General features: G+C 37.0%; 3 protein-coding genes across 8 annotated transcripts in view; 2 read left to right on the top strand and 1 right to left on the bottom strand.

The window, feature by feature from the left end:
• The window catches only part of LOC116732905 (sodium/potassium/calcium exchanger 2-like), a 58611-nt gene extending 56744 nt beyond the window's left edge, over positions 1-1867 (bottom strand). For 3 of the 6 annotated variants that reach the window (XM_032583500.1, XM_032583502.1, XM_032583501.1), the window contains exon 1: positions 1476-1866. The gene's annotated coding sequence lies outside the window, so the exon portion shown is untranslated. Of the gene's footprint in view, positions 1-1475 lie in introns of all 6 variants that reach the window. The other 3 variants (XM_032583499.1, XM_032583497.1, XM_032583498.1) reach the window with 2 other exon arrangements.
• A 6375-nt stretch (positions 1868-8242) lies between these two features.
• Positions 8243-11921, top strand: rpl34 (ribosomal protein L34). The gene is made up of 5 exons (XM_032583509.1): positions 8243-8297; positions 8696-8767; positions 8853-8952; positions 11429-11532; positions 11793-11921. Exons 2-5 carry the CDS (start codon positions 8703-8705, stop codon positions 11875-11877), a joined length of 354 nt encoding a protein of 117 aa, XP_032439400.1. The 5' UTR covers positions 8243-8297; positions 8696-8702; the 3' UTR covers positions 11878-11921.
• A 1354-nt stretch (positions 11922-13275) lies between these two features.
• On the top strand, positions 13276-15153 carry ostc (oligosaccharyltransferase complex subunit). The gene is made up of 4 exons (XM_032583508.1): positions 13276-13505; positions 14299-14392; positions 14476-14673; positions 14778-15153. Exons 1-4 carry the CDS (start codon positions 13367-13369, stop codon positions 14794-14796), a joined length of 450 nt encoding a protein of 149 aa, XP_032439399.1. The 5' UTR covers positions 13276-13366; the 3' UTR covers positions 14797-15153.
• Positions 15154-17292: the final 2139 nt, after the last annotated feature.

Raw genomic sequence — 17292 nt, forward strand, 5'->3', positions numbered from 1 at the left:
TATTCTAACTGATCTAACACATATTTTAGCTTGACTTAATTATCACAGAAAGTTATGACTTTTTCCATACAGCATATGCAAAAATCTGGTCAGAGTGTCTTCAAAACTGCATCTTCTGTGAATTGTTACCAGTCTTCAGGAGTCAGTAACTCTCAAAAGCGGTCAGAGGAACGCACGAGGCTGAATCGCTGAGAGGGTCTTGGACAACCGAGGTTCTTTAAAGCATGTGTGGTCTAAACCAACAGACAAGCTACTGTAACTCAACTTGCTGAATCAGTTATTGCTGGATCTGATAGAAAGGTTTCCATATTCACAGTGCATTGCAGTTTGTTGTATAGCCGCAGACTACTTAGGGTGCCAGCGCTCACCATAATGCAATGCCTGATCCGTATAAATACCTCTACTGATGTCTAAGCCCTTTGTTGGTCTCATCAGATAGAACAACAATCATATGCAATAAATAAACATCTAAACTGAAAAGTAGCTGAAAAGTTCTTGCCGTTAATCTTACTTTCAGTATCCTTGTTTAGCAGGACATTAAAATTGCATTTTTCCGGACTAAAAAAGGATAAAGAGTGTCTGCTGAAACGGCTGGAAATCAGACAAACATAGAGGAGTTTTGAGTAAAGCAGAGGGGGAAAAACAAAGCAAAGTATTTAAAAAACATAAAAGCTGAGCTTTATAGTACAAATCTAAATGTAAAAGGAGACAGAAAAAGTAGACTGATTTGAGAAACTACCTGAAATATTATCCCCGTGGATAACACTGAACTGAAACTCTTGCAAACAATAAGTTTATTCAATGCATATAATTATTGTTCTGTAAGACAAAGCTAAAAGGAGTTAAGACAACCAAAGTACAGGGATATTATAACAAAACTAAACAAGAATTGATACTGTTTAACCACAGGATGGCCATTACCATCCTCATTCGGAAGCCCAACTGATAAGATTGTTCTTCAAAATCAGCCGATTCACATTTACGAGTTGGTAAAATAACTGCATAAGATGCAGAGTGAAACTTATCATGCATCAGCATGATCATGACTGAATTAACAGATCACGCAACAATTTAAGAACAAAGGGGTCATATCTGCTGCTTTTACCAGGAAAACATATACAATGAAATACGACGCCCCGGCTCACAGACATGACTTGATTGTAGTCTGTAAAAAAAAAACAACAACAATAAGGTGACGCTTCGCAGGTAAAGGAGGATAAACACCGGCACACACGCGTCCTGCCCGCACTGTTTGACTTCTTAAGAGATGCCTGCTGCCTTCACAGCTGAACTCTTTCTTCCCCCCCCCCGCCCCCCCCGCCCTCTCTCCACTCCCTGTCTGCCCTTGAGTTTCGCCCTTTCCGCTTAAACCACTAACCATCCTTCCCTCCCCACCTCAACATAAAGAGCCCAACATTATCCGTGCCCCCTGTTTTTGGCGAGGCGCATGACGCGCACCCGGAGTCATGCCTTACCTTTGACACAGGGGAGAGAAAAACAGGCGCACGGCTCGGCTGCACGTTGAGATTAGGAAATCCTCTCCGGTGCCCTCTTGCTCTCATTGAGCCAAAAAAAAAAAAAAATGTGACCACTCGCTGACGATAGAGGAGGAGCTCTGTAAACAGACACACACAGAGAGAGAGAGAGAGCCTCACAGCACCGGGATCAGCAGCATCCTTCACGGTGATATGCGCAGAGAAATCACCTCTAGTTGTTGAAAACAATGGCTGGTGTTTTCGGCGTGGCCGACCACGTGATCTGCCTGGTTTATTAATAACAGGTTAATAGAAGCCAGGTAAGCGGCAGGCTGCGTCCCTCCCCTGTTTGGTTCACACAGAGGAGGCTTTGGTGATGTTTCAGTTTAGAGGGAGGAGTTGCCGTGGTTACACAGCAATGGCAGCCCGTTCCTCTGATGACGGAACAGGTGGATGCGCTCCAGCTCAGCGCTCCGACTGCACGCCTTGGGTCATTTCAAGGTTACCTGCAAGCTGGGGCTCCATTTCTTAAAGCTAAACACAGATTCATGAAATTGATCACCTTTATATTGCATTCTCACCCTTTGGATTAAGTAAATTGCACCAAATTATCCGACTTTCCAATCTACCTAATCACTATACATCACCAAAAGCGAGGCATAAAAGAGAATATTTGACTGCAATTAATACATAGCCTACTGAAAAAAAATTATAAAAACATGCCAGTTAATATTGAAAGACTTTTGAATACATTTTTTTTTTCTTGTTTAGCACTCTTTGGGCCTCTGAGTACCACCCAACCCTTTTTACGGCAGCTGAAGGATACAGCATCTTTTCTCAGTAGCAACTTCTCAGTAGTCAAGCTTTTATTTGACAGCCGAACAGTCAGGATGGATGGAAGGTTGGATGAGGGGATAAACAGATGGATAGACAGACGAATGGATGGAAGCGATACCGCATAAAGCCTTAACGGCGCCCCGAGTTGCATGTTTCCCCTGTCATATCGCATAAAACCTCGACCACTTAGCACCAGGCAGGTTAAACTGTCAGAGGGAAGCAGACATGCAATGTTTACACACTGTCTGTGTGACAGTAATGGCCTGGTGCCGAATAATAAATCACATTTCACTGACCTTATTGATTCTCGCCTTCTGTGCTTTTCTGTTTCACTCCACAGCTATTTCTTGTTACCTAACAGGAAACATGAAGGTCGAGAGCATCAACTTCCTTTATGTCATTAGTCTATACTTTCCTATTGCACTCTAGTGGAATACTTTTTGGCTAAACTGATGGATCTTGTATTTTTTATTTTTGTAGATCATGCTGCACGTTGCACAGGTTTTTCTCATTGTCATCATAATATGTCTGAGCAGAGGAATCTCAATTCAATCCAATCACATATTTCGTATTTCCCAGACTATATAGACCGCACCTCACTATAAGCCGCACCTACAAAGTAAAACAAAAAAAACACTGGAAACGTACATATATAAACCGCAACAGGCGCTCTCGGTTTATTAATAAATCTGCTGGATTTATCAAGCCCTGCGTCTCCAACGCTGAACCATGGATTCGTTCACGCTGAGCTTAATACGTGCAGTGGCTCTATTTCCTTCCTGTACTACCAGATCGATAGCCCTCAACTTAAAAGCTGCATCATATGAACTTTTTCGTGTTGTATGCATGACGAGGCGGTATGAGTTTGAAGAAATTTCTCCGCCGTGCTAGCATGTGCTTGTTCTAAATGAAAATTAGCGCTTTCTTCTTTGATTTCCAATTTCAAAGAAGAAATTCTTTGAAATTCTTCTTCAAAGAATTTGAAGAAGAATTAGCGGAGAATTAGCAAAGAATTGATTCGGGAATCATTGGATTCACTTCCCGCTAAAGAGCCCCCTGGCGGTTGAAGAAAAGTCCACAGAAAAGTCGCGCTGGGCTGTAAGCCGCATGGTTCAAAGCGTGGGGGAGGGAAAAAAGCAGGGGCTTATAGTCCGAAAAATACGGTACATTCAAATTGATTGCAGTTTTCAAACAATGGACACAAATTGAGTTAATTATTCAAATTGTCCTTTACCTAGGAAACTCAGCAGATTGCATCATGCTCAGATTGCAGCATTCACTCCTCCTGGACGAGCACACAGCAACATTGGACAGTCACTTGACTTTACAGCAATTTCTCATAATGAGCATGCATGGAGCAACAGAGGAGAGAAAAGACTCTCCTTTAACATCAACCTCCAGCAGAATGTGGCTCAGTGTGAGCGGCCACTTGCCACGACCAAATTGTTTGACAAGGCACTCCATACACAGAAAAAACTAATGAAAACAATGATCTTGGAGTACTTTCTATGTTAAAGAAAAGTTTTAAAGGATTCAATCTTAAAGCAACACTAGAGGACTCACAGTATTTGTTAGGGTTGGAGACTATAATCTTACTCGAATAGCTTGAATCTGCGAATACTTGAGACACCCTCTAAAAATGCTTGTACCTCCCTGTTCAGAAACATGCATTAATACTCAAAGTAGAAACTGTCTTAACACTACAGAAGCTAATATCTACATTCTTTCTTATCTTAGTTCATGGAGGTACAGCCAATCAGAAGCCAAAATAAATGAATTGCACTCTTGTATTGGCTGCTTTGCAAACGCCAGTCAATTGCTCAGGTAGTATTGCACCTAGGTGTTTCTGCTTTCCAAGCTGCATTTTCTTTCAAATATGTTAGATGTGCTTTATGAAAAAAAAAAATCCTTGAATGGGCAAATCTTTTAGAGAATGATTTTAAATTTGCAAAGAGGTGAATCCGCGAGTACTGAACCTTGAATACATCCACTACGTATAGCATTAGTTTTCACATCCACGTTACTACACATTTTTCACTCTCAATTTTCCAGAATCCATCCATCCATCCATCCATCCATCTGCTGGTCAGGGGTACTGGTACCTATCTTCAGTGACCATGGAAGGGTGAACAGAATAATCTGATACATACAATAAATACTATTGAAAAGCCCATTTGTTTCAGTTACTCAATTCACTATGTGACACAAATTAAAGAGATTAATTGCAATACATAAACTGATGTTTCCAAACCTTAATTTCTCCTAATTGTGATGATTTTCCGCTTGTAGTTACTGAAAACAGAACACTTAAGCTGATAATATTACATCAGACCAGTACAAACGGAATTTAATACAGAAATGTCAGCGTAGTATATGAAAGTATGTTTAATACCTTACCATCATACTTAATGGCTTCTATTTTCAAAAGTTACTTTGAAGCTGACAAATGAGCCTCGTCGATTCACATATTCTAATTTAATGAATATATATGCAATATGTTATTGCATCTTTAGCAAGCAGTGTATAATACAAATAGACCAGGTGACACAAACGGGCCTTCACATGTCCCCTTCCATCTTTTTAATGATGTTTCTCTGTAGAAGCTTGTCTAATCAGGACACATCAGCATCAAAAAGTCCCCCACAAGCTGTTTCAAATTAGATCTGTCAATACTTTTGCCTATCAAATGAGATCAGATCCAAGCTGTCAGCTATTTTGCAACAAAGGGCCCACTGTGCACAGACAAGCCTCTCCTCTACCAAACATTACAGGCTTGTCCTGACCTGGCTGCATTTGCTGCATAAAAGTGATGACTGGTCATTGGTCATGTACGCTGCACCAGGGGAGGACGGAGGGAGGCGGTGGGGTGGTGGGTTGACAGGGCGATGGTGGCAGTTCTTTTGATTTGTCTATAATCTGTGGTGTGGCAAAAGCAAAAGAAATTTCCATGCTGGCCCTGCCCTCCCCCTACCCGGCCCACCCTAACTTTGGCCCGGCAGCTAAATCCGAGCCTTTGTGCTCCACATAGTTGTGTGGATTTGTCAGCAGTGAGGTACAAGCAGTGGGACGTAAATAGGGTGGCAATAATAAAGCAAGTCTTTTCCAATGAACAGGATAGTTGGAATCAAATAAACCAGAACACTGTTCTGTCAAAAAAAGTGATTTATATTAAAAGGCCTTTTTGGCCTTTTAGATGATGAAGGAAAGAAATATCTGAACAACAAATCCTAGATAAACCTCATTGCCATGAAAACGTTTTTGTCACATTTTGTCATATTACAGTCTCAAACCTCCAAGCATTTTATTGAGATTCTATGTGACATATCAACACGAAATAGTGCATAATTATTAAGTGAAAGCAATAAAGTTTAATGGTTTTCAAAGCTTAAAGAAACTGGGAAGGTACATTACTGCATTACAGTTGTACATCTCTACTTGTAAGTCTCCATTACCTTTGCAGAGAGCTTTGTCCATTTTCCTGTTGCAAAATAAGACAGATTCAGGCTAATTGGATGGAAAGCGTCTGCAAACATTAATTTTCAACTTTTGCCACAGATTCTTAAAAGGATTTAAGCCTGGGCTTTGACTAGGCCATTCTGACACATTAATATGTTTTGACCAAAATGGTAAACCATATCATATCACATCATATCATATCAGAAGTCTTATCTGATGCAGGATATGTGCTGCATTATGAGGTTAATCCATAAGTCAACAGCAACACAGATGGGCCGACCTGCACGGCTGCAGGGATGAGTTTTTAACAGAGAGGGAGGGAAGAAGCTCAAAGTCTGTGTCCATGTGTTTGCCCCTCTGTCTGTCTGGGACAGGAAGGATGGAGACAGCCGTATAAGCGTGGGCAAAAACCCAAACAAGAGCAGGAGGAAGGGGAGGGGCGGCAAAGAAGTACAAAAAAAATGTTTCGTGAGATGATGACATTGGCAAGGCAAAAGTGGAGCTGTAATCCTATTTTAATCGCAGTGGATTTATTAAACAGGAGCAGCAGGTTTAAATCTCAGCAGATTATACAGGAGGCCCAAGGAGATGTGTGTGTACGTGTGTATGGGGTGGGGTGGGGTGGGGCGGAGGGGTCCTAGGTTGGAAAGGCTTGTGTAATCAAGTGGACTTTAGGTGAAATGGCTTTTCTTTGAAGAAAATAAGAAAAATAAATAAATCTGGAATTCAGTGAAAGGACATTAGACGGCTTAAATAAAAACTTGCGACCGTCATGAATTTATTGATATGACTTTGGATTAACAGCAGGAATTAAAACTGAGGCGTACCCTTTAAGAATAATTACTTCTTGAGAAAATACGGCCGCCTGCAGATGTTACAAATTGTTTTTGCTTGAACCTCTGTTTGTCTTGGCTGACAGCTTCTTTGGTGTCTTTGCAAAAGACCTTGAATCTCATGGAGAACAGTTGATGCCTGATCCCTATGCAGCTGCAGCTAATCACAGCATCATCGCTTTACCCTTCTGAGATCAATGAAGATAAAAAAAAAAAGATTTATTTGTGTGAACCCATGTTAGTAATACATTAAATATGAGTAGTTAGATTTTTTTTTACAGACAAAACCATGCCATGCATTTGTATTCAGTCCATTAGGGGACTGACTGAATACAAAGTCAGTCCCCTAAGTATAGTTGTTACTTCCACAACTACAAGACCAAGACAAAAAATGCACCTGAGGCGACAGGCAAGATTATTTCAGAATAGTAGTAGCTTACAAAGTTTTTGCAAAGAGGATCTGAAGACAAATGCATTCCATAATATTCAGATCATTATGGGGTGTAAAAACTTCTGTAAGGTAGTGCAACACAATCGAAAACAAAGTCATGGCTATTAGGAGTTCTGGCTACATTTAGTATTGGAGAACCCATTTCCACGTTATCACTTTTCTTTTGTCAAGATCACGGTTTTAAAATTAGTCCAACTAAAACCCACTGAAAGATGTCTTAACTCGCAAAATGTAACTGGAGAAGATGAGAATGTGTGATGGAAAAATATTTCTGTGATGATGTACATGTGCTTACTTGGAAAAAAGCTTCAAGGTTCACTGAAAGCGTTAACTGCCCTAGATCAAAAATGTAAATTGAGTCAAAGTAAAGAATCTATATCTTTTATTAAAATGTTATTTTATTAAAATGTTATTTTATTAAAATGATATTTTTAATTGTAATTTTAATTTTAATTGTACCAGTAGTTTGATTATTCTTAACTATGTCTTCTGTTGTTGCATTTTTACAACACTAAGTACAACACATCTTAACCAGAGAATTAATATATATATAGAAAACTGCCATTAAAATTACTTGTCCATATTTCTAAATGTTTTCATATAAACATACTATATTGTATATAAAGTTGAACTCAAGGTAATATGTCCAGCAAGGTTTTTAAATGTGAAACCTTTCTAGCAAAGAGATACACGTTTATTTCAAGTGAATAAATGTGTGTCTTTACTACGAAGTTTGCATCAGCATCTGGACACTAACGAGACAGGAAAAATATCCTATTCACAAAGCTATTCTGTCGGCTCTCTACTGCCATCTTCTGGCAGCTGTCCCGATTTTATGTTGTAAAAAGAAATTGAACCACTTTCTATCTGCGGTGTCTGTGCTTCACTGACACCGCAGATCTGAAAACGCAAATTTGACAATAAGGGCTACTTTTACATGAGGTCCTTATATCCTGTATCAGTGTGAATAAAATAAAGTTTTTTCTTAAAGTTAGCCAATGACTAAACCCTTCTTTATAAGCAAATTATTACAATAATTCGTCACAGAATATTGTAAATAAAACAGACCAGCTTGTAAGTAACACATATTTTTAACCCTGTTGTAGGAGCAGGATTTTATAGTAATAATGTTTCAAGGCTTTGTAACGCAAATAAAAAACTTGCTTTAACTCACCAGCAGGGGGCAGAAACTTTAACCTTAAACATCCGCCTATCTCCTTCCTCTTCCGGTTACGGCGAAAGCAGGTATGGCGGCTCCTGTTTTCTTCTGCATGATTACAAATTTGTAATCGACTGTAATCCTCATGTTTAGAAGATAATTTAATCAATTTTAAGATATCGTTTGACTCATAGTAAGCTTTTATAGTCAGGGAAATGAGGATTTTATAAGTTAGATGGCATTAGGAAGATGTTTTTACTAATCTGTTCTCTGCCGGGATAAGGCCGCTGTGTGGGGCTAAATAGAGTAACCGGGTAGTAGAGTAATAATAAAATCAACGAGTATTGATGTCAAAAGTACCACTGTATACATGACTCGAGTTTAAAACTTGACAAGAGAGCTTAAAGCTGGTCATATATTGAGTAATGACAACGCGAATCAACATTACGACCACTTTCTCATTCAAATAAAATTTGTCTCGCAGCTTCAACATGGTGCAACGCCTGACTTACCGCCGCAGGTTGTCCTACAACACGGCTTCTAACAAGACCAGACTGTAAGTGAAAGTTTTCTACCACGCTTGTACACTTGTACTAACTTGAAGAGTCCGTATAGAAATGAAGCTTCTTGTTGGTCTGTAGGTCCCGGACTCCTGGTAACCGTATTGTCTACCTGTACACCAAGAAGGTTGGCAAAGCCCCCAAGTCAGCATGTGGCATCTGCCCTGGAAGACTGCGTGGAGTAAGTGCATCTGTTAGATTCATTGTAGTTATTCATGGATAAGGAGGGGAGACATATTGTCTAAAATACCTCGTATATCTTTCCCGCTATAGATATTCATCACTTAGAGGAAGTATACTGATACCTGGAACAGCATAAGAACAAAATCATTCCTTTTAAGTCTACTTAAACATTACAATCTGGGGATGTAAAGATGTTCAAGTAGTATATCAATTATGAATACATTTATTACAGCTCTCAATAGCACAGATATTTTCAAAATAGCCAAGAAAGTATTATTATAAGCCAAAACTTTCATTATTAATATTGGATAGGAGTATAGTGGTACGGTTATTTATGCTGAGAGTTTTTGGTTCAACCCTGTCAGTTGGGCACGCATGTATAACAAACAATGACAAAGCTGCTGGAAACGTGGATAAATGCAGAACTAAATCTATCACCCAACTTTAAAAATCAACACTAAAACTAAACTGTCTCTAATTACCGCTGTTTGGGAACGTTAGCGTTTCTAATTAATCTACAATGACGAAAGAAACATGGATCAAACTCAAGTCTTTCTCATTTTTCAACAGTGATTGAGCACAATGACTGTTGAAACGTACATTAGTTTTACACTAAGTTTAATTATTTTCAGGCTTAGTTACTGGCCTGAAACAGCTTAAAGATGTAAACATCAGATACTGGAGGAAAAATCTATCAGTTCATTCAATCAGTTAAAACTCCTCACATCCGATGACGGGAGCTTTTCCCAATAGCAACATTCAACAGCAGTTTTTATACAAGGTTTCCTAAATGTGAAATCATCTCAAATATGATTTATTGTTTGATATTTTACTGTAAAATACTGGCTCTGTCTTAAAAAAAAAACCCTTTAACATCAACATTGACCTTTCTTTTGTGATTACATTGTTTAACCTCACTGCGCATCAAACCTTAAAGCTGTTTAAAGTGTACTGATGACCAAAGTAAACAAACTTGATTACTGCCCTTGATTAAAAGATTTTAGATGCTGGATTACAGTCTGGAGCACAATGCACTCAGCATTTAGGCTTTACAAATGAAAAATGTTATATGCTGGTAAATGTATTTTACATGCCATTTTAAACTTCAGGGTGTGCTATATATATATATATATAATTTTATTTTTATTTTTTTTAAAGACTTTTTGCAGCATGTTGTCTCAGTTCATCTGCTGTATTAACATTTTACCAGAATGGCAGTTTATTTATTAAAGCTTTATGAGGAACTTTATTATGACGATGGGTAAAAACTGTTTTTATTTTATTCTAATGCGGAAATGCTGGAACTTAGTATTAATGTTATGCTGGTGATTGTTTTATACATTCATGCATCAGTTTGCATACCACATTATAATTTGTTGACATGTACAAAAAGATACTAAAGTGATCATTGAATTTCACCTTTGGGTGCTGTTATTTCTGGAGGACATAGTAGTTTTACTTTGCCCTTTAAAATAATGACATCACTCAACATTGGAAGTAAAAAAAAAAAGTAAAACCCATAAGAAACCTTCTAAGGGTTTACTATTTATTTTAATGACCTAAAAACATAATTTGCTTCATTTGAGTTCGAAGAAGTTTCAAATGGACTCTAGTGAGAAAAATCTAGATCATCTGTCCTGTTATTACTGCACAGTTGAAAACCAGTGTTTGTTGCATATTCTTATGCAAGCAGTATGGAAGAGCAACGTGGATTTCTGTGCACACTAAGTAATATTATAGTCCTATAATAAATGTCTTTATTGGGAGTTTTTTGCATGAAAATGTAAAACGCACATTACAAAATTATAATTTTAATTATAAGGCCACAATGTTAAATTTTGTTTTATGAACTACAACAGAAGTTGTCAACAGGTACTATTTAAACTTGTGATGAAATGATCTCCATCTCTGGAACAGACTTAACAATGGCTCCTTTTACAACATAAACTCAAAATGTTACATTGGTATTAGAGTTTATATGTCGTATACATTTGTTTTTTTTCTAGTGATTGTCTTTGCACTTGTTTTGGGTTTCAAATACGGTAATACAATCTTAAAGTGAAATGCCAAACAAATGGCATGAACATCTAGAATATTTTTAGGTTTAAAAAAAAAAAGCTAATCTGTAGTTGGTAACTTATGTAGTCTTAAAAAGCTCTGTAAGAATGTAGACTAGCATTTAATTTATCATTTGTTTTTGTTGATGTGGAGAGCTATAATTAGGCTGGTCTTTGGACTATAAATGTTTCACACCCAGCTGTTGGGAGAAAAACAGAGCTAGTGTTGTTCTGTGTTGTTGGACCAAATTAAACAGAGGTTGTTGCAGGTGTATTTTAAGTCTGTGGTGAATATGTAACAGTATTGATTGTTTTTACGTTCTTAACACTGAGTCTCCTTATTGTAAGACTTTGAGTGATTTGTTATTTTTAGATTTTGAAAATAAAAATCAAATCTATGCTTGACGTTTGTTACAGATTCGTGCTGTTAGACCTCAGGTTCTGATGAGGCTTTCCAAGACCAAGAAGCATGTTAGCAGGGCTTACGGTGGATCCATGTGTGCAAAGTGTGTACGTGACAGGTAAGAGAAGCCTTTATTTTAATTTTAGGCCTTTATTTGCTGAAAATGTAGGCTTAAGCCCATGTTAGACCTAATTCTATTAAAAACTGCCATGGATGTTGAAAGATTTTCAGTGCTGTTTCTCCCCTTGTTGGTTTTTTTTATTGTTTTATTTAATAGACAAATTATTTTTTTATGCTGCCATTTAAGAATCTATAATCCTTATTTTTGTGTTTCTAATGAGTAATGTATTAAAACTTCTCTTTTGGTGGGATTCACAGGATCAAGCGTGCTTTCTTGATTGAGGAGCAGAAGATCGTTGTCAAGGTGCTCAAGGCACAAGCACAGAGCCAGAAATCGAAGTAAATTCTGTATTTGTTTTGCCACAATAAAAAAAATGACAAACAAAACTGTTTGAAGTTGTGGGTTGTTCTGTCTGTGTTATAAATCAGCTAAGACTAAGAATCCTCTGAGCAAATGGACCGCCAAAACATATCGACTGATGAAATATCCTTGAATTAAATTTCATTTCAACTTGTGTGGAAAAACTGTAAAATAACCAAGTTTTCTTTTTGTACGGCTGATCAGGCCTGAAGTCATAATCCACTATGAAAAAATTCTGGTCCAGGTTCATTTGCAAAGTAAAAGTTTTGAAGTGCTGAAAATATGGAAGAAGTATCTAAATGACATGGGTAGTCTATAAGAATAGCCTTCAAATACTATTTACTCTTAAGTTGTGATCATTGCAAACTGGTGCATATGTTGAATCAAATTGGCAATTTTTTTTTTTTCAGTAAAATGGAGACCTCCCTTATTTTTGTTATTTCTATGTAGGGTTGTATTACAAATATTAATCACAATTTTACTTTGTGGTTTTTAGTGTACTATATTATATTTTATAAAATACCAGCTGCAAGTTAACGGTGCCCTCCAGTGGGCTCAATATTTCACTTGTTTCCATGAAAACGCAATTCAGATGGGGGAAAAATGCATCCAAATGTGTATAATTTGTTCCCCCCCATTTGTTTTGATGAACAAAATATTAAAGAAAATCTTGTGATTAATACAAAAAGATTTGTTTACATTAAAGCTTTGATGTAAATTAAACACAAAAGGTTATAAAATATTTTTACACTTAAGACCATGAACAGAAAATGATGTTCTATTGTAAAAGATTGTACCTACTTTGAACATGAAATTAAAAATAGTAAGTGCAATAGTACAAATGTTTGATGCAAACTATTAATGTTAAAAGTAATTCAGATGAGCAAATTGCTGTAGAGACCCCATTTGAGTATTTTAAGGGTTTCTCCACAACCTGCGCTTGCATGTCTTTTTTTTATGCAAGATGAGTTGCATGGAGTTTAACCACTTATTTTAGCAGAGTGGTATCTGTTTGGATAACTTAAAAATACATTTGCTATAATTAAAAATATTGTACTTATAACTCTCGGAGTTTTCAAGCCCTGTACTGTTCCGACACTGCGATTCTCTTCAGTCCTGAAGTGGTAATCTGCTGGACCGTTTTTATATGGGAAGAATACAAATGTAATTGAAATATTCCCATAGGGACAAATACATTGTAAATCTTGCTGAACTAAAAGCTGATGGACGTTTCTTACTGTTTCTTTAAGTAACGTAGAAGGGAGGTTATTACGATGTTCTATTAAATAGTCAACGTTTTTCTTTTTCTATTCTGAAAAAGTGATTTTTATTACTGAAGCCACAAGAAGGAAAGAAAATGAAGCACATGTACTTCCGGGACACGTCAACCAAGTCAGTGCGCAGACGTACCCGAGCCTGGGCTGAAAGGAGCGCTTCTGGAGAGAAGGAAGCTACTTTTTTTTGTTCCATCATGGAGACTTTATACAGTTTTCCGTTTGCTGTGCTCGAATGTCCGAATATAAAACTGAAGAAACCGTCATGGCTGCACATGCCGTCGGCTATGACAGTGTATGCGGTCGTCATTGTGTCCTACTTTCTCATCACAGGAGGTAACTATAGCTAACAACAAGCTAAGAGAGGCTAGCATGTCTTCATTAACACAGCATATCAAAGCAGCTTTAATTCTCATAGTTCTGTTTTATTTGCGATAAGATGTGCTTTTGTTGTATTTGTAGTCGCTAAAGCAGGTTAAACCAATAAGAGCTTTTTTGTTATTTTTTTTTGTGCGACAAACAAGCTAGCTTGTACATTTTATTTATACTGACCAATAGAACATACCAACGGAAGCGAAATTTATATGTGAAAAGCCTCAGACTTATTACAAGCTCTCATTTTGATGTTATTTATTCAGTCCAAGAAAAATTTTATCAGAAGATATGGCAAATAAAAGAAGAGTTTCACAACATGCTGAAAAGCTTTAATATGTACTGGACAACATGCACTTGGTTGGGGCTCCTTTATCATTAATTATTGCATGGAGGTGATCATCCTGGGATACCTGTGACTGGTTAAGGAAGCTGGTATTGCTACCGGAGCCGCCCATATCCTGGAGAGATCTGAATGTCGTGTGTTTATAAAATACCAGCTTTGCAAATATTTGCAAAAATATTTGCAAATATCTTTAGCAGTGAACTTTGACAGTCTGCTTAACAACTGATTAATCAGCAGTCTTCTCCATGATTTCTGTATCAAAAACTAATTTTTATTAGTTCTAGGTGTTATTTAAATTTTCTTAGAAACCTTCTGAGGTAGTTATTCAAACACTATTACATACTATTTATACATGCATTTTGTTTATAAGCGTGCTTTTCTTTCATCTGTATCCATTTGTCCAACCTACAGGTATTATCTATGACGTTATTGTAGAACCTCCAAGTGTGGGTTCAATGACAGATGAGCATGGACACCAGCGACCAGTTGCCTTTCTGGCATACAGGTATCACTAATTTTCAATACTTAAACGCATACAAAAAAATATTACATGTTCTCACAGCTTATTTTGACTCCTTGCTTTTCCAGAGTCAATGGGCAATACATTATGGAAGGACTGGCCTCCAGTTTCCTCTTCACCATGGGAGGCCTGGGCTTTATAATCCTGGACCGCTCCAATGCGCCAAACATTCCCAAACTGAATCGTTTCCTGCTGCTTTTCATCGGCTTTGTCAGTGTCCTCCTCAGCTTCTTCATGGCCAGAGTTTTCATGCGCATGAAGCTGCCGTAAGTTGAAGCTCAATATTTGATTTGATTGTAAATTACCGTTGGCATAGGGTAAAAATCAAAGGCATTTAAAAATTTGTGTTGCATTTGTGTTATCTTTTCAGAGGATACCTCATGGGCTAAGAACATGGACAACAGAAAGTAACCAAACAGAATCATAGAATCAGTTATAAGTAAAGGTGACACTTATCCAAAACTTAACCTATCAAGACTGAAAGCACCAACTTTGCTCAAGAAATGCAACCAGACCAACACCCTAACCAAAAACCTTTAAAACCAGGGCCTCTAGCAGACGTCTTTATTAGGCTTTGTGTAAATGTTACTGCCTATTCACATTTGTTTAAGAAAAACTGTGTAAAGGAAGCTGTCTATGAGATGCAGCCACCAGTTTCAATACAGAATTAGAACTGTTTGCGTTATTTTGTTGAGTGAAAGTGTTTGTCAGTTTTTGTATTAAAATCATTGTACAAGATAATGAAATTGAAAGTTTCTGTTTTTGTTTATGGTTAAATCTTCATTTACTCAGATTGTCACACTTGTTTATATTTTTATGATTGACCTTGGGGTCATAGCTGTTCTCCCCTCCAATATTTTAAGTTATTTTTTTTTATAGAACCTTAAAGACAAATTTTTAAATTGGTACAATCATCACAGCCAAGTTTTGATCAGAAACTAATTTTGGGATGTTACAGATTCACCTGCCTTTATAGCAAGAGATGGAATTATGACGGCCGTTACACGAGAAAAATTGTTTTGATCTTTAAGATGTTTCTAAATCTAAGAGAAAATAAGTAACAGGATTATTTCCATGTGGGTCATTAAATTAAACTCAAAACTAGTCTATTAAAGGAAATACAGTTCATCAGTGCAATTATAGACTAAAAATGTTGAAATGCATCTTTTGAGTAGCCTTTTTCATTACATCCAAGTGTACTGTCACATTTCCTCCACAAGGTGGGGGTGGTGTTCAGTTGTGAAAACTGTTTAGTTTTCACTGTGAAAGGCCAGTTTCGTTTGTGACTGCTGGAAAAAATAAAAAATATAGATGTCCTCTGGTAGCTTTAACACCAGGCTTAGTATAACAAGTCTTTGAATAAATTTACTACTCCAAAGCAGTTATGGCTACAAACAAAAATGTAGGATTTTTTTTTGTGACCCTTGTGTAAGAACATGACATAAAAAGGCATCTGCCTTTAATAACTACTTCTGAGTTAGTAGGTTTATTTTTCTATGTGGTAGGAAAGTGAACATTGGATTTACAGCTTCCAAAATAATGTCTGCCATGGAAGTAACACTGTATCAGTAAATCTGTCACTTATAATTCCTCTGTATGTTTACTTTTCCGTTTAATGGCACAATCAATCGTCTGGAAACAATCTGAATCTCTTGTTTCAAAACTTTTGTGTAAATTTTAGGGAGGTTCTTTTAGAATCCTTGGCAGTGATTTACAATTCATTAACTTGTATCAACTAATTCAGACTTCCATATTTTACACCACAGAGTGTGTATCATCTATTGTTGACATGTAGGGAAATATTTCGATTAAACCTATTAATGTCAATCTCATCTGACTATAGATTTCCAGAATTCTTCATGTTTCTTTCATGTACTTTAGCAAAGTCAAAAGAGGGTTAGTTGGACTTTAACAACAAGGAAAGATTTACATATCAGAAAATAAGTATTTGGCACACCTTTTTGTACAGTAAATATATTTCTAGCAGGGCTGTTGGAAATTTACATTAGATAAAGCAAACAACCCATCCATGCACTGAGAAATTGAGTCTGTAAAATGTGTAATAAAATGGAATGATAACTTATGGCGATAAGTGTTAAAAACAAAAAGTAAAGAAAAGATCTGAAATTCATCAGTACTTAAAAACCAATCCTGTTTTCTGTCATGTAACATGAGCTATTTTAGTACTAATTGATGGCCTGTAAAAAGGATTTCTATTACCAAAAGAAGCACGATGGGTAAAAGCAAAGTGCTGTCTCAGAATCTTTGCAAGATTACTGTAAAGCAATTTACTAAACTCCAGATTTTCCGTTGCTCACAATTGCTGCCGTAATCTGGATGTTGAAATAAACATAAATGCAAAAAAGCAAGTCAGGAGAAACATTGGAAGGTGGAAGCATCATGATTTAGAATAGAAATTTTTTTATTCTCCCATAATGGGGAAATTCCAGAATCCGTCTCAACAGCAACAAAGCAGTGAAGGTTATGAAGCTTTACAGATGTTGGGAGGAAGGATCTACTGTAATGCTCCTTTGTGCACTTAGGATGTAGCAGTTTGTCCTTGAAGGGGCTTTAAGAATTAGTGCAGAACTGTGCCAGTTTCTCCATATTGGAGATGTTTAAAGGTATATTCATAAAGAGGAGTGACGTGTTTTGTTGCCAACCTTAAAACACCTTTAAGCAGTATTAAAGTCCATTTTGTCCTTGCTAAAAAGGACTTTAATACACATCATTTATGAACTCTGTTTTAATGTCTTTGTATGTGTGGATATCGCAGGTCTGGAGTCAAATTTGTATCCACAGGTCCATTTGAAACATGTTTTGTGAATACACGCAACACTTGTTTTCACCACTGTATGCATCAAATCTCAGGTGATGTGCTCTCC

The sequence above is a fragment of the Xiphophorus hellerii genome, chromosome 14, assembly GCF_003331165.1.
Source record: "Xiphophorus hellerii strain 12219 chromosome 14, Xiphophorus_hellerii-4.1, whole genome shotgun sequence".
Taxonomy (NCBI): domain Eukaryota; kingdom Metazoa; phylum Chordata; class Actinopteri; order Cyprinodontiformes; family Poeciliidae; genus Xiphophorus; species Xiphophorus hellerii.